The sequence below is a fragment of the Barbus barbus genome (assembly GCF_936440315.1).
Source record: "Barbus barbus genome assembly, chromosome: 44".
NCBI lineage: Eukaryota > Metazoa > Chordata > Actinopteri > Cypriniformes > Cyprinidae > Barbus > Barbus barbus.
Genome location: NC_136722.1, coordinates 22,408,138 through 22,423,579, shown reverse-complemented (window position 1 = coordinate 22,423,579; position 15,442 = coordinate 22,408,138). Strand labels below are relative to the sequence as shown.

General features: G+C 37.0%; 1 protein-coding gene across 1 annotated transcript; it reads right to left on the bottom strand.

Annotated features, from left to right (window-relative positions):
• Positions 1–661: 661 nt before the first annotated feature.
• Positions 662–13,578, bottom strand: LOC306863209 (kelch-like protein 14). The gene is made up of 8 exons (XM_079406446.1): positions 12,650–13,578; positions 10,732–10,853; positions 5,216–5,305; positions 4,982–5,060; positions 4,617–4,807; positions 3,448–3,606; positions 3,103–3,260; positions 662–1,811 (listed from the first exon to the last, which is right to left on the bottom strand). The coding sequence occupies exons 1-8, from the start codon at positions 13,528–13,530 to the stop codon at positions 1,671–1,673; spliced, it is 1,821 nt and encodes a 606-aa protein (XP_079262572.1). The 5' UTR covers positions 13,531–13,578; the 3' UTR covers positions 662–1,670.
• Positions 13,579–15,442: the final 1,864 nt, after the last annotated feature.

Genomic DNA, 15,442 nt, shown 5'->3' with positions numbered 1-15,442 from the left:
AAAAATATATACGAGTCTCAAAATCTGAGATAATTTGTGAAAATGCCTGTATTTTAGATCCAATTGATTTAAAAAAAAAAAAAAAAAAAAAAGTAGAATGAATAAATGAATAAAACTTCAGGACATTCATTTTGTAAATTATAATGCAATCTTTAATCACAATATCCGTTAGTTAAAAATCAAAGGTTTGATATTTTACCAATGTGTGGTAAAAAATAAGTATATTTTAGAAATAAACAAAAAATAAATGAATGAATAAATAAATATTATTTTCCCTTGGCAGCAAGTTACCAAACCTGGATTCTGCCTACTGTATATATATATATATATAAAAAAAATCTATTGATTTACAAATGGCAAGTAAACTGATAAAGCTGATCTTCAGACCTTACCTTCAGTCTGCCAAAGTCCATTCTCTTCTGACTTTTAGAGAAAGTATACAGCATGCATGCTTGAGTAACACTCACAATGTTTTATGTGCACTTGTGCCTTTTAGCAGATTTGTTTGATGTTGTATTTAACAACATACTTTCCAATAAGTAAATGAAACACATTATTGCACACCGTAATGAAATCGAGTAATGGGTCAGTTGCTATAATACTGCAAACACGGTAGAGATAGGAGTGTTGTCTTGTTGTGGGGGAGCCCAGACAGATTATTGATCCAGAAATTCAGTTTTATTTTCATAGACTAAATGTAAAGAACATAACAGGATTTGAGAATAAATCCGATGAGCACAAAAATGTCCCACTGCAAGCGATTATTTACAACAATGAAAAACATTCCCCTTTTCTCATCAAAAGGGCCAACAAACACAAATTCAGATTTCATATCACGTCTCAGAGAAACCAATCAGGCCAATAATTTATATGATTTTGACTCGATTTAAAAGGTTTGATTCTTATAATGGGAAAGCTTATGAAATAAAGCAGCCTGATGCTAAAAATAGGCACTGTGAGATATGAACAGATATAAACAAATATGCACCCACAGTAAAACACAATAAGCTTTCCACTTCACGCCATGCATATATACCACATGGCTAAATAAATAATATACTGATTGTTCAAACAATAAATCATAACTTGTGTTTTACTGAAATGTGTGTTTTTTTTAATATATATATATAATTGACATTTATGCCCCTCTCATCTGTACAAATAACAATGTGCCACTCAAATATGGCGACAAATATCTAACAAGCAGACATGGTGTGATATATATTAAATAGCTGATATCTACTCTACAGTGTACACAGAATCATGAGTTTTGCTTGTAAAAACATGAATATTCCTTTGTCAACCCACTTAAACATTATCTTTCATCGGCGGTTTCCACAAATACAAAGTACGTATGGAAGCTATAGAAAAAAATGCTATGCCAAAACATTTATGATTAAAAAAAGGATTGAATGCGAGCAGCTGAATGTCAACACACGTGAGCATCAAATACGTAAAGTCGATGATTATATCAGTTTAAAACTGTTAGGTATGAAAGAAACAAAGTGCTCTTGTCAGACCAGTAAAAAAATAATAATCTGTACACCTCATCACCTCCTGTTCAAAAACATAGTGAGAGTCTCCTCATTTATTTGATTCGTTTAGCGATTGACTTTCCATCCCGACAGGTTTTTCCTCTTCTCGGCCGCATTATTCTGTGTTCTGTATAGTTATTTGTTGAATGGTAAACAGGCTGGCAGTATGACTGTGGCACAGGCCGGTCCAGCTAAAGGTTCAGCCACTTCTCCTTCCATTTCTGTCCATGTGCCTTTCTCTGGGCTGTAACAAATGGTGGATGACTTATATGCCCCCTGCAAGAGAGTTTTTCACACAATATTTCATTCAATACTTTAGAATACTTCTTCAGTTGAATTTCATGTATGTACAACCTTGTCACAATGTCCTACTGGATAATGTGTAATATTTATCAGAGCTCTAATATGAAGTTTACTTATTTTTTCTTAACGGAGTGTTTAAAATCCTGAAAGATTTTAGGTAAATGGTGTCATTTCTGCATTACTATCATTATCAGAATTGCAAACATAGTGTGGTTGTTTGCCATCTGCCATTGGTCGGTCAAAAAGATAGTCCTGCCCCCAACCTCACATCATTGGCTGAGCCAGTTTTGCAATGTTGAGTGATTGAGAAGTTTAATCAAACAGAGCAATATTTTAATAACATCTTTTTTGGGAAAATCGACCTACAAATGACATACAATTGACTCTGAATATTAAACTCCGAAACTATACAATAAAACTAACTGCGATACTAACAAGAGAAATGACACACTTCATCTTTAAATGACTTTTGGCTGTATATAAGGGCATTTAACTATTTTTTTTATTGCATTTTTAGACTTTTTTATTTTTTTTACTTGGTATGGTAAATAAATGCACACAATTTTGAAATACAAAAAAGGATTAATTTATAAATAATTTAATTATAAATAATTAATAATATTCTTAGTTATAAATTAATTTTCATTTTCTCAACAAAAATAAAATTATACAGTATACAGTACATGCACACAATTTTTTAAATAAAATAATTAAAAATGGATAAAAATAAATGATTAATTTTATTAAAGTAATTAAATAACTTAATAATTAATAATTAAATAAAATGTATAAGGATACACACACACACATACATTTGTTTCTGTGAATTGTGGGGATTTTACATAGACTTCTATTACTTTTATACTGACCAAAACAATATTTTTTTATCCCCCTAACCCTAAACCTACCCCTTACAGAAAACCTTTTTGCATCGTTACACTTTCAGATAAACATAATTTACTATTTTTTATTATTTTTTTCCCTTGTGTAAATTTTTTTTTTTAAATTTCAGGTTATACTATTCTTTTGGGGACATCCCCACAATGTAGCATAAACAACACACACACACACACACACACACACACACTGTATATACCTATTAGATTACATATATATTTCATTCTATCTATCTATCTATCTATCTATCTATCTATCTATCTATCTATCTATCTATCTATCTATCTATCTATCTATCTATCTATCTATCTATCTATCTATCTATCTATCTATCTATCTATCTCATTTAAGTATAAGATGTGTTTACCATGCTCCAGCTGTAGCCTCCCACCAAGTAAATACTGTCATCAAGAACAGCACATCCAGGCCCGCTGCGTCCCTCTAAGATAGGCGTTTGCAGGATGCTCCACTGATCTGCTTTAGGATCGTAGCATTCAACCAGCATCACATCCAGATGAGAGAATCCTACACACAGAGAAAGAGATCAGGGAAAACCCCAAGAGTATATGCCAAGCTCTGCAGAGGTGTATAGTGTTACTTGGAATCGAATCGAATCACAAAAGAAACTGTATTGATTACTTTTGGGTACACAGTAAGTGCCCCCCCCCCCAAACCCCGCTGCTGAGATTTGGGTTACGGCTATAGAAATTACCCTTTAAGTGGTTTCCCCCAATAGCGTAGAGCCGGTCGTTCATGCCTGCGAGAGCGTGTATGGCTCGCTTGGTGTTCATGTCCTGTTTCCGAGCCCACACGTCCATCACAGGGTCGTAGCAGTACAGCCAAGACACGTATTCACCATTGTGAACGCCACCTGAAGCATAGCATGCACAATACCAGTTTCAAGATAAGGACACAGATTCACAAAGAGAGATTTACAAAAAATTCTGTCAAAATTGACAAGATAATTTGTTGCTCCCAGTCAAAAATAATCAGCCCAAAAATGCTTGTAAATCTTGCATATGCCATATCATCACCAAATCTTGGATTCAACCTTTTTTGTCAACTGTTTTTTTTTTGTTGACCGCATTGATCTGAGCTTATGCACCTCAGTTTATGAGTGAAAAAAGCATTATTTTTGAATCATTTAAAACTGATGTGCATAAGCTAAGATCAGTGAAGCCTACGATCAGTCAGTTCCAAAAAGAGATATAAAACCTGTGCTATTTGAAATTTATAAGCAATGTTTTTGTAGGCCAGTCATTTGTGACTGGGAACGCTGTAAATGTAACAAGGTGGGGAAAAAATCCTCCAAAATTGCAAAAATTATCCAATAAGTAAATAAATAAAAAAATACAAATTAGGAAGTAGAAATAACGTGTGAGCAAAGTCAGTAGGTTTTAGTTGAGTGCAATAACATTAACTAGCATTAATATCCTCTCCAGGTACACATTCCTGGTCTTACTTATTATTATTTTGTAATCCAAAGTGACTTACATTGCATTAAAGATATTATCTTATTTATCAGTTCATGCATTGCTTGGGAATCAAACTCATGACCTTGTGACCTCTAGTGTTTGGACTACAGGAACAATTCATCAATGCATGTTATTCCAAAGAAAAATGTTTGTCATTTGTGAAACAACAAATGGACAAATTCATTTTTTTTTTTACATATTGTTTTACTAAGAAATACTAAACATATTGTTTTACTAGAAATACTAAAATGGTTTTCAAATGCATTTTATGTTGAATTTAAAATGTATTTGAAATGAAAGTAACTGTCCAAAATATGTTGTAGACTTCATCTCTGTAATGGCACCTGTTAGCATCGTCTCAGACACTTTGATTAATTCAGTGTTTGGGTGAGGTGTATCGTCGAACCTGAGATGTATATTTTCCCATTGTGCACGGCACCTGCGTGCGCAGCCAGCGGCTGTGGAAGAGACGAAACGTAATTCCATTCGTTTGTCTCAAGGTTATAGGCTTCAACGCTAGACAGATAACCCGTCTCGTTCCTTCCCCCAACAACATACAAGTGCTTATCCAGGCAGCAAGCGAAGAAACTCGCTCTCCTGAAACAAAGACAAGATGAAAAGATCGTCTCTTAAAATCAGTCAACAGCAAATATCCCCGTCGCAGCCAAGAGTGAAAAATTCATCACAAAGGCTTAAGAAATAATTATAGCCATGTTATGAAGAGCTCTTATTATTTTATGAATAATAAGTCATTTTCAGAAGGCATCATACCTCTCCTGCATGGGCGGTAGTTGTATCCAGCTATTGAATCTCGGATCGTACCGACTTACAAAGTTAGTGCTGTGTTTGCCTGTGAGGATGATACACATATTAGTTTTATTCCACACGTTACAAACATTGTTTAAAAAGATACTAGAAAATATTTCAGGCACATGTAATGAATTATAAGGAAATCAATGTCTGTGATAACATTAAGTTGTTGTATTCAGCTTATTCATGTTTTACCATTAGGGTTCCACTGGTCTTCTCCACCCAATAAAAGCAGGAAGTTCTCCACCTCAACCACACAGTGATGGGCGCTGTTATACGGCATTACTGCAACACAGAGACTAAACTGATGAGTCCAGTGCTTGAAAATGACAAACTGCAATGATATTTGACCATTTATAGATCATCAGCATCCATAAATCACCATTTACAATAAATATGGTGTAAACTGGTGGTGCTATACAGACTGGTGCCCAACTATATATATATATATATATATAGGATAATGTAACAGTCAACCAATGCTGCAATCCAAACATCATTCTTTTTTGCCAAATATTATTCTGTTTTACACACATTTTACTGTTGACTGCATTTGACAAGTTTAACCATTCAATGCTGTTACCCTAATTATTTTAAGAAAAAAAAAACTAAAATATATTTATGATTTTATCAATAACCACAAACCAACATTTGGTCACAAATTAGCTAGATAGTCGAATTAGGCACAATTTTCAATGCTAAACAAATGTATATTTATTTTACACACATATTTATTATATTTTAGATATAATATTAAATATATTAATGTTAATCTATTTTATATACTAGTATAATAATATAATAACATTAGCTATCTATATATATATATATATATATATATATTTATAATGATAGAAACTTTATAAATGTGATCTATTTATTTTTGATGTGCATTTAATATTAATTCCTAGAAATTATAGAAATTACAAAAATTGTCATATCATAAAAACAAACAAACAAAAAAAACACTGCATACAATTTTTACTTTAACCTCCCGATGTCAACACTTTCTGTGAAAAAAAATAAAAAAATAATAAAAAAAATAAATAAATAAATGAATATATATATATATATATATATACCCCCACACACACAATATTCAGAATAAAATGCAGTCACAACCAATCAAATCATATTTCCTCATATTAACAACTCTGGTTTGTGGTAGAGGCTGCTTTCCAGCAGTAGTCTTTCCTGTCTCCATCTCATCTAATTCTCCAGTTCCTACAAAAGTGACCCCCAGTTGAAATAGAGAGAAATGGTCGTGAGGTGACAGTCATAATGAACATGATCATGTTCACTCCATAAATCTCCGTCCGGTGCCCGTGCAGCGTAAATCAGTCGTACGATAAGAGCCACCTGTCTGCCTCGATCATTCATTTCCACTGTCACATCTCCGCTGCCTGATGGATCACAGTTGCTGTAAAATTAGACAGCCTTGAATCGCGCTTTTTTCCGATTGGCCTCTTCTACCGCAATCTAACTGGAGTCTGACGCACTGAGGCCTTTCCTTTGAGAACGGATCCGGACTGAATCGCACGGCTCCATCCCACGAGGGGAACCTCCTGACTGTCTCGCTGCACACAAAACCAGACTGATTGACAGAGATCTTACTATCAGTGAGAGAACTATTTGGCGTCTCAGGTGTCTAAAGCCATGCGAGGCTTTTGTGGCCTGCTGACATTTACTGCTACAGACGTGACACACGTGCCAACAGACTCAGCTTTGGAAGGTGATTTGTGGCGAGATGATTCAAATGATCAAGAGGTCACAGTCTAGGCTTTGTTATTGATCTTACAGCCTGATCTACACAGGTGCAGATGCATCATATTGCTAAACTGACTGATAAGAAGATTTATGATATTGACTTTTAAAGGCACAAATATCCAGAAATTCAGGTCTTTGTTAGGCTTTTAAGTTAACACAGAAAAAAAACTACATGCTGGGGTTAAAACTGAGATATCTGACATATAGTTTATGACAGTGTATTGACTATTTCACAAAACCTGTCAGGAGCATGTTTGTGTCATATTTTAATCCAAAATCAAAAGAAAACAAAAATTGAAAATTGGTAACACTTTACAACAAGGTTTCATTTGTTAACATTAAGTAACTACATTAATTAACGTAAACTAACAATTAAAAATACTTCTAAAGCATTATTAATCATAGTTAATAATAATACATTATTATAATAAAAATGGTATATGTTAGTATTTAATGGACCTGAGCTAACATGAACAGTTGTATTTTTATTAACTAACCTTATTGAGGATTATTAAATACCATAGCAACTGTCTTGCACATTGTTAATGTTAATATGCTAATAGCCTACTTTTATGACTAGCTTACATTGATTAAAAACAAATCATTAAATAGATAAAAAATAAACAGCAATATGAAAAACATTATATAGGGTAAATTAAGGTAAATTGTAAATGTTGCATGTGAATTCATAGCAGGGCAAGGTTAAAAGTGAAACTAAATCTAAAACCATCAGGGGGAACATTTTTTAAAAATAAAACAATAAATAAAAAAGTTTCTTGAAACAAAATGAAACGTTTTTATTTCAGCTAGTTGCCAAGGGAACATTTCTCATTTATTTAGTTTAATTTGATGTACTAAAATAACTAACACTGAAATAAAATAAATAAAAAATATATTTGTTTGTTTGTTTAGAAACCCAAAATGACTAAAAATGTCAAAAAACTAAATAAAATGACTATAAATTTAACTAAACTGAAAATGTAAAATAAAAAAATATATGAACACTGATTCATTGTAGTATCAATCCAAGTATTTATTCACCATAATGGTGTTTATTGTACTGATTTTAAATCGATGCTGATTACAAATTAATTGTGAGTCCTGATTGAGAACAGAGAAAAAAGGATGTATTTTGATTTGATGGAAATGTGCTTCATTGTCATGAAAATAATAGTCTTAAATATAGACTTTATGCAATGCAAAAAAAAAAAAAATATTTCTTCATGTCAATATGTTTCAAATGAAACATGCTGTGACACATCTAAAAAAAAAAAAAGGACTTAACCAATGGCATTATGGCACAATCAATACATATTTCAACAAATCTGTGGTTTTGACCGTATCAGGCTGCGTGCACTAGGTGGCAGTTTCACCACAGAACACAAAGCCATAGAAGCAGAGAGGTGCAGCCAGTCATGAGAACCATCCTAAATACTGCTGATGAAGGTTTTAATCAGTCGCCGTTTCCCCCCCTTTTGGGTTTCGGCTCATTGCAAAGTTATGATTGAATGTTAATAACCTGCACACCCCAAACGACATCAAGGGGCTGCTGGTGTGTTCACAGGATGATTTTGCAGTTTGGTCGCTCCGCCTGGCCATGGGCCATTTAAGACTCGACGTCTGAGGCAGAAATAAAGGACATTACACTATGACCTTATGAGTGTAAGTTATATAGATCCAGATGTAATTCATTAATGAATGTTATGCGTGCTGCCAAACGCTTACAAGCGTAAGGTGTCTTTGTAGGTCTCACACCTCAGCGATGCAGTGATTGGATGACTGAACCCAATTTTAGCCATAAAACAAAATGAGTGCACGTCCGTTTATGTCCTTGTTTTGCCTCGGTAAGGAACAGACACTATAGAATCCTTTTCATTAAATCACAATACATTGTGTCTTGCTACACTACTGGCCAAAAGTTTGGAATAATTCAGATTTTTTTCAAAGACGTCTCTTATGCTCACCAAGGCTATATTTATTTGATCCAAAATATAGTAAAACATTAACACTGTGAAATATTATTACACGTTAAAATGCTATTTATTCCTGTGATCAAAGCTGAATTTTCAGCATCATTACTCCTGTCTTCAGTGTCCTTCAGAAATCATTCTAATATGCTGATTTGCTTTTGTAACATTATAAATTTTTTTATTGTAATTTATGATCAGTGCAATGGTAGTTTATCATGGTTTCCACAAAAATATGAAGCAGCAGAACCCTTTTCAACATTGATAAAAATAAGAAATGTGTCTTGAGCAGCAAATCAGCACGTTAGAATAATTTCTGAAGAATAATCTTATATGGAGTTATTGCATGCTAGATTTAAATTAGGATTATAGGCCTACTCCATTTATATGGCTTAACAAATGCTGTAAAACTGAACTTTCAAAAGGTTTCCCTTTGCTAAGATTCTCTGCAAACACATTGCCTGCTATGTTTTCGAAGAACAAACTCGAAGCATTTTGAATAAGGAGGTTCTTGCTATACCTCAAGCCACCTGGAGCTTGTCATTGCAACTGATAGATTTACAAACAGTACGTGATTGATTCTGTACTAGTTCTGAAAGTTTATTTGTACAATAGCACGCTGTTTAAACCATCAACAGCTAGCTCTGAGGCGAACAGTTAGCCGCAGGAATCATAAGCAAGAGCCTTTTTTTAAAACTCTGATACATTACTGTATATAAACTGACAATTTGTTTTGAGGAAAACATGCATAGGAAAGAAAAATCACCAAAGAGATCTCTTTATTGCCTCGATTGTTTCTCGTAGACAGCAATGAAATTACAAGTAGAGCAAATGAGATCTGTCTCCAGCTTCTCAGATGATTTACCAGAGAAACCTCCTCTACAGTTTCAGAGATCTTAACAATGTCTCAAACTGTGCTCAGTTCTGCTAAAACATCAAAGTATGTCATCAAAAGTCAGAAATATCAGTATGACCTGAAACATTTGAGTTCGAGCAATATAGGGGATACTTAAGCTAGAAATTAATTTATTCTTTATTCTCCATCATGTAATTTCAAACCTGTATGCATTTCTGCATACAAACAACTCCACTAAGACATTTTTCAAAATATCATCTTTTATCGACAGAAGAATACAGTTTTGGAACGACATGAATAAATGACAGAATTTTCATTTTTGGGTGGAGTATCCCTTTCAATGTTTCTTTTAGACAGAAATGGCCTCTTTTGCTTTTGTTTCCTGATCAAAGATAGAAATCTCATGTGTCTCCTCTGTGTATCAACATGAACTACAGGTCAACCTCTGGCTCATTTGTGTCGATTTTATTGTTTCGATGGTATTAGAAGAAACATCTGAGACAAAGTTGAGACTTAAATGAAACATACTAACTAGGATTTCCATTCCAGGTCTCCTGAGCTATGAAAGAGCTAGTGTGAGCATTAAAAATGACACATTCCAAGATTTCACTTTTTCAAGATTCCGACACATTTGATCGCTATTGTTGTGATTTAAATCCTTGTAAGAATTCTGATTCTAATTCCTCATGCCAATACAATCTCCAAACAACTGGCAGCACGCAAACTACTCGCGCTCCTTCCCTGCTGCTCGCGAAGACAAATGCACTTACGAGAACGTTTGCCCTAATAAAGCAGTTCAATAAGAATACGTGTCATCTTCTGATGATGAATCTTCCCGAGATCATTAGATTAAAATTAATCTTGCCAGCACGCTTATGCAAAAAGACAGAGGCAAAAAAAACAAAAAACACACACAAGCGAATCCAGGCGTTACAGCTCCACAATGGTGTGAAGGCAGTCACGCTCTGATTAAAAAGTTACATTAAAAGTGATAGTGATACATCATTACCTCCTGCATCTCAGGAAGCTCTTACTCTATTCTGCTCTGCGACAGAGCACAACCCAACACAGGCAGGGTTCTTCCTGTGGAAGAGAAAAGACCACACTAGCAAGGCACTCACTTGTAAGGATCTTCCATGTCTTCTTTTCGTCGTCATAGTACTGAACCAGATTACTAGGGAGGCGGTCGGGACCCGGGGGCAGGCCTCCAACCAACAGGAGCATCCGTTTGTTTGAACGAATCCTGGGTTGCAGAGGGACGGGGAAACAGGTTCATTAACAATTCTGTCATTAGCCGTTATTAGTGCAGAGCAATTACATATTGAATGAGATGCTACGACAAGCTAAAAGAGTGTACAAACACAAGGAGGGAGACAGAGAACATGGGAGAATATTAATGCTGAACGACTCTATCACCACCCTCAAATGAACGGCAAAACGAGAAACGACTTCATTTTTAAGTTGTAGAATCAATTAGCCCCACTGCAATGATGTTTCTCTAGGATTTGTGTGTGCGATGCACAAGTGCACACTAATGCAGGATGTATTTTTAGGTCTAGTTACAAGTGATAACTAGTTCAAAGTCTCATTTTAAATTGCGAATTTAACATATGCACAAATATGTTAAGCAACATAACGCATCATTTGAATTTGGTAACATTTCATGTTTATTTATAGCTGTTTGCTTTAACTGTAATACCTGAAATATTGATGAAATCAGATGCGTGGTTGGGATTCAAGCCATGTTAAGGTTTTGACAGCCTTTTTGTTTTTATCCTGTTGGCCAAAGCTGTGCATGTGACTGCTGTCAACAATGATTTTGAATATCTTGGCTGAATATGCATCCATCCATTCAGTCAATCAATAATTAAATTAAACTAATCAACTAATATCTAATCAATAGTAAACCAAAAATTGAGTAACAATTACAGTGATCTGCTTAGGGACCTTGCGGTTAGTTAGCCTGTGCAATTGAAATCATAGATTGAATAAGTGCTTTAAAGTCAATATTTACAATCCCTTCAGCTCTGTGAGACTGAGCATGGGAAATAAATGAACAACTCCAGCCTTGGACAATGAAACTACACAGTCTTCAACAGTAGTATCTTCATCAGGACACCAATAGAGTCATTTGCTGATTTCATCTTTTCAAATTCATGGATGATGCTCAGCAAATGATATTAACACCGGCAAAACAGAACAGGTGAAGAGAGCAGATGTGACAAGTGATTGCCAAATAAAAACAATCAAACAATTTATCAATCTAATTCTATTAGCAAATGCATACTAATATACATATCAAGCCCTTTTGACTTTCATATAATCGTAATTCCTGATTTCAGAATTGAAAAAAATGACATTTAAAAGGAGATTATCTCATTGCAAACAATCACTCTCTCTCTCATATTCTCCAACAACTGATTCCAGTTTATTCCATGGTCACCTATTCCTGCTAATTATCCCATCTGCAGACTGCAATAATGTCTGCAGTATGCAAGCTTGCAACAGTGCTGAAATTAATCAACCCTGAAACAGCACTATGAGGAATAGAATGAAGATCTCACAGATAAAGCAAAGCGTGGAAACTGTGTGAACAAATATGGGATCAGATATTGCAACAAAAGATTGCTAATCTAATCTAATTCACTTCACAAGTTAACTATGCAGCATGTAAGAACACATGAGATCTTTACCAGCGAGATTGATCTGTTTACTGACACCTGTCACAAGCCTGCCGTGATCACGTGCACGGTGTGTTGTGTAGTGCTCTACATTTACATACTCATGTCTGACATATACACAAGCTAAAGGATGAAAACAATCTTGACTCTTTCCTCTCTCACAAAACTGTGAAAATACAAGTACTTAATATTGTTTTTCTTCCTTATGCAGTTTTATTTTGCTTGTCTCTAACAAAAGTTTTCATGGACACAACCCCTTTTTTAAAATGTATATGTTAAAAAATTGATTTTTAAAACAAAAAGACTACTCTCTACCCAAAAATCTGTCAAGGTGTCAAGTTGATGCAGAAGATCCTACCTGCTGGCTGTGCTCTGTCTGCAGTGCTGTCTGAAGGGCATCAGGTGGTAGTTCATGGCATCCAGGAGCAGTTTCTGGCACACCGGGTCGGTCCTCATAAAGTCCACTGACTGCACCCTCTCCACCAGCTCCGGGGCAGGGATGAGGGCGAAGCGCAGGCGCTTCATCAGGTCGGGAGCATAGTGCATCCTGGTCTCCCTGTCATGCTCCAACCACAGCACGGACATCTGAAAGAGCGCCAGCTCCGACTCCACGGGCGGAGGCAGGGCGTCCAGCATGGCGCACATCTCCTCAAAGTTCAAGAGGAGCACGTCCTCCACCAGGTACTTGTTGGCAAGCTTCTTGGTCTCGTCCAGCCCGTGCAGAGCTGCGATCTTGCAGATCTGCTTGTAGTTCTGCACCGAGATCTGGTCGTTGAGGAACTGCACGCTGAGTTTGGTGATCTGTGGGATGTTGAGGATCTTGCTGACGGAGAGCACCTCCTCCACTGTGTCCAGGGAGAGGGTCACGTTGGCCGTGTAGAGGTACTCCAGCACCAGCCGCAGACCGATGGAGGAGCAGCCCTGCAGCACCAGGTTGTTGATGGTGGAGCGCGGGCTGGGCAGGAGCTTGTCGTCGGGGGAGGAAGACGGGGTGCCGCTGCTGCCTTGGTCCTTCGCCGCCAGCCCGTCTTCTCTGCTCAGCATGTGTGTGGAGAACAGGGACCTGAAGTACTGCGAGCAGGATGACAGCACGGCTTTGTGGCAGTGGAACTGCTGTCCCTGCGCTGTGAGAGTCACATCGCAGAAGAGCTGCTTCCTCCACAGCAGGTTGAGACCGTGCAGCAGAGTGTCGCTGTGAGTCGGGTCAAACGTGGATGTTCGGTCACCCGATCTGGACATGACTTCGGGGCTGCGCACACCTCCTGCGAGTAAACAATGCCATTGGTGCACTACATTGCATGGAAATGCATCAGTTTTATAAAAGCATATGCATTCATTCATGCATGCATGCAAGTTGGATTTGTGCAGATATATGGTAGGCTATATATATATACATCGTGCGTGCATGCAAATGCATTAAGTTTGCAGCATGCAAGCGCATGCATTTCCCAACCATACGCATCCTTGCATACCCATCTATGCATGCGTTCTTGAGCACGTCAAATCCGATGGTCGCTGCAGGCTGAAACAAACTACGCCGGGTTGTTGGAAAGCAAAGCCCACGATCTAGCCTACAAACAGCCCGCTATCCGTTATCCGGCCACGCGAACACACACACACACACACCCTTACAAGACATAAATGCATGCACACATTCCCCCCGATATGCGATACAAAAGCAATTAGTTTGTCTCCCGCAACATCAGCATCATCACCACCGTAGATGTGCGGTTGCGCATCGCTTTGGTCGGCAACAACACAATGCAATCGCTCCGTTCAACAACACGCGCGGTATTTCTCGCCCAATCTGAGGCAGAACAGCAGAAGAAACGGCAACTTTCAGCCCGTGGCACATTTACGCCCAGTGCGCACCCGTGCCGAATGCTTGTAGTAGGTATCCAAAACTTACCTGACTTGAAGAAAAGTAAAGCTGCGGCTCCTTCAGTGCACTTTCTTTGTTCGGTCCTGTTGGAAAAGTCTATGATCGATGGATCAGAATCCTAACCATTGATCCCCGCTCATTCAAGCTCATTGATCATTTATGTTTCCTCTGAATTATCAACAAGAAGAAGTGTGTGTGAGTGTGAGAGGAGCCGTGTGCTTTCTGCAAGAGAAGAAGAAGAAGAAGAAGAAGAAATATACGTGTGACAAATTATGCTACCAAGAAACAACACATCATTATCCTTGGGCCTGGGGCTCAGTGAGTCGTAACGAGAGTAATAGGAAATCCACGGTCGGGGAGAGAAACGGACGCGCATGGCCGGTGGAGAGAGACCGCGCAGGGGTATGGATGCTGGAGAGACTCGCAAAATTATGGCTCAAGGCTATTGTAAAAACTGTCGAGCGTAAATGACTGCGATTTCAAACATCTATGGAAAAAGAGGAGAGGAGAAAAGGCGAGTCTTTCCTCTCTTTCTCTCTGCGTTATGGAGAGAACCGTCAAGTTTTAGTGCGCATTGCTAATTAGTCAATTTCTCTGTTCCTTCACAGCCCGACGCCTCTGCTGCTGAGCTGAAACTGCTCATTTCTGGGACCAGCCTTTTTTTTGGGCTCTGAACGGGGGATGGATGAATGGCTTGTCTCGCACAAATGACAAAAAGCCCCCCTCTGCCTTAAGCTCCATCGCCAAAATAACCCCATCTTTTTCTCCTTTTGCTTAGTCCTTCAAAAGAACGAACAAGGGACTTTGGGCAAACTTGTCTTATGGTCTTGAGTGAGCATCATGGACATGACATAAAATGCAAAAAATGTGGATGATCGTATTGCTGAATTATTTCATATATCAGCCAAATAAAGTTCTTTAGTTCTGCATTGTTTTAAACAGCTTTTTAAACAATAGCTCTTGACATGTATGAATTTATTTAATAAGTCTGAAATTTCTAATGCATTTCTCACGCTAGAAGAGGTAAAAACTGATGTGCAGCTTTCCAAATGCATATTCATAGGAAACTACTGAAAATGCTTCCATTGTAACCTGTTCATTGAAAAAAAAGCATCCCTTTACACTAAAATAATTATCTTATTCAGCTTATATGTAGTGGGCACCATCTTCTAATGTTCATCCAAGTGTCTTGGTCAAACAACTGGCAACTGTGTACATACTGAAACAGAAAAGCAGGTAACTAAATCTTCATATTGTAACATGAATTAG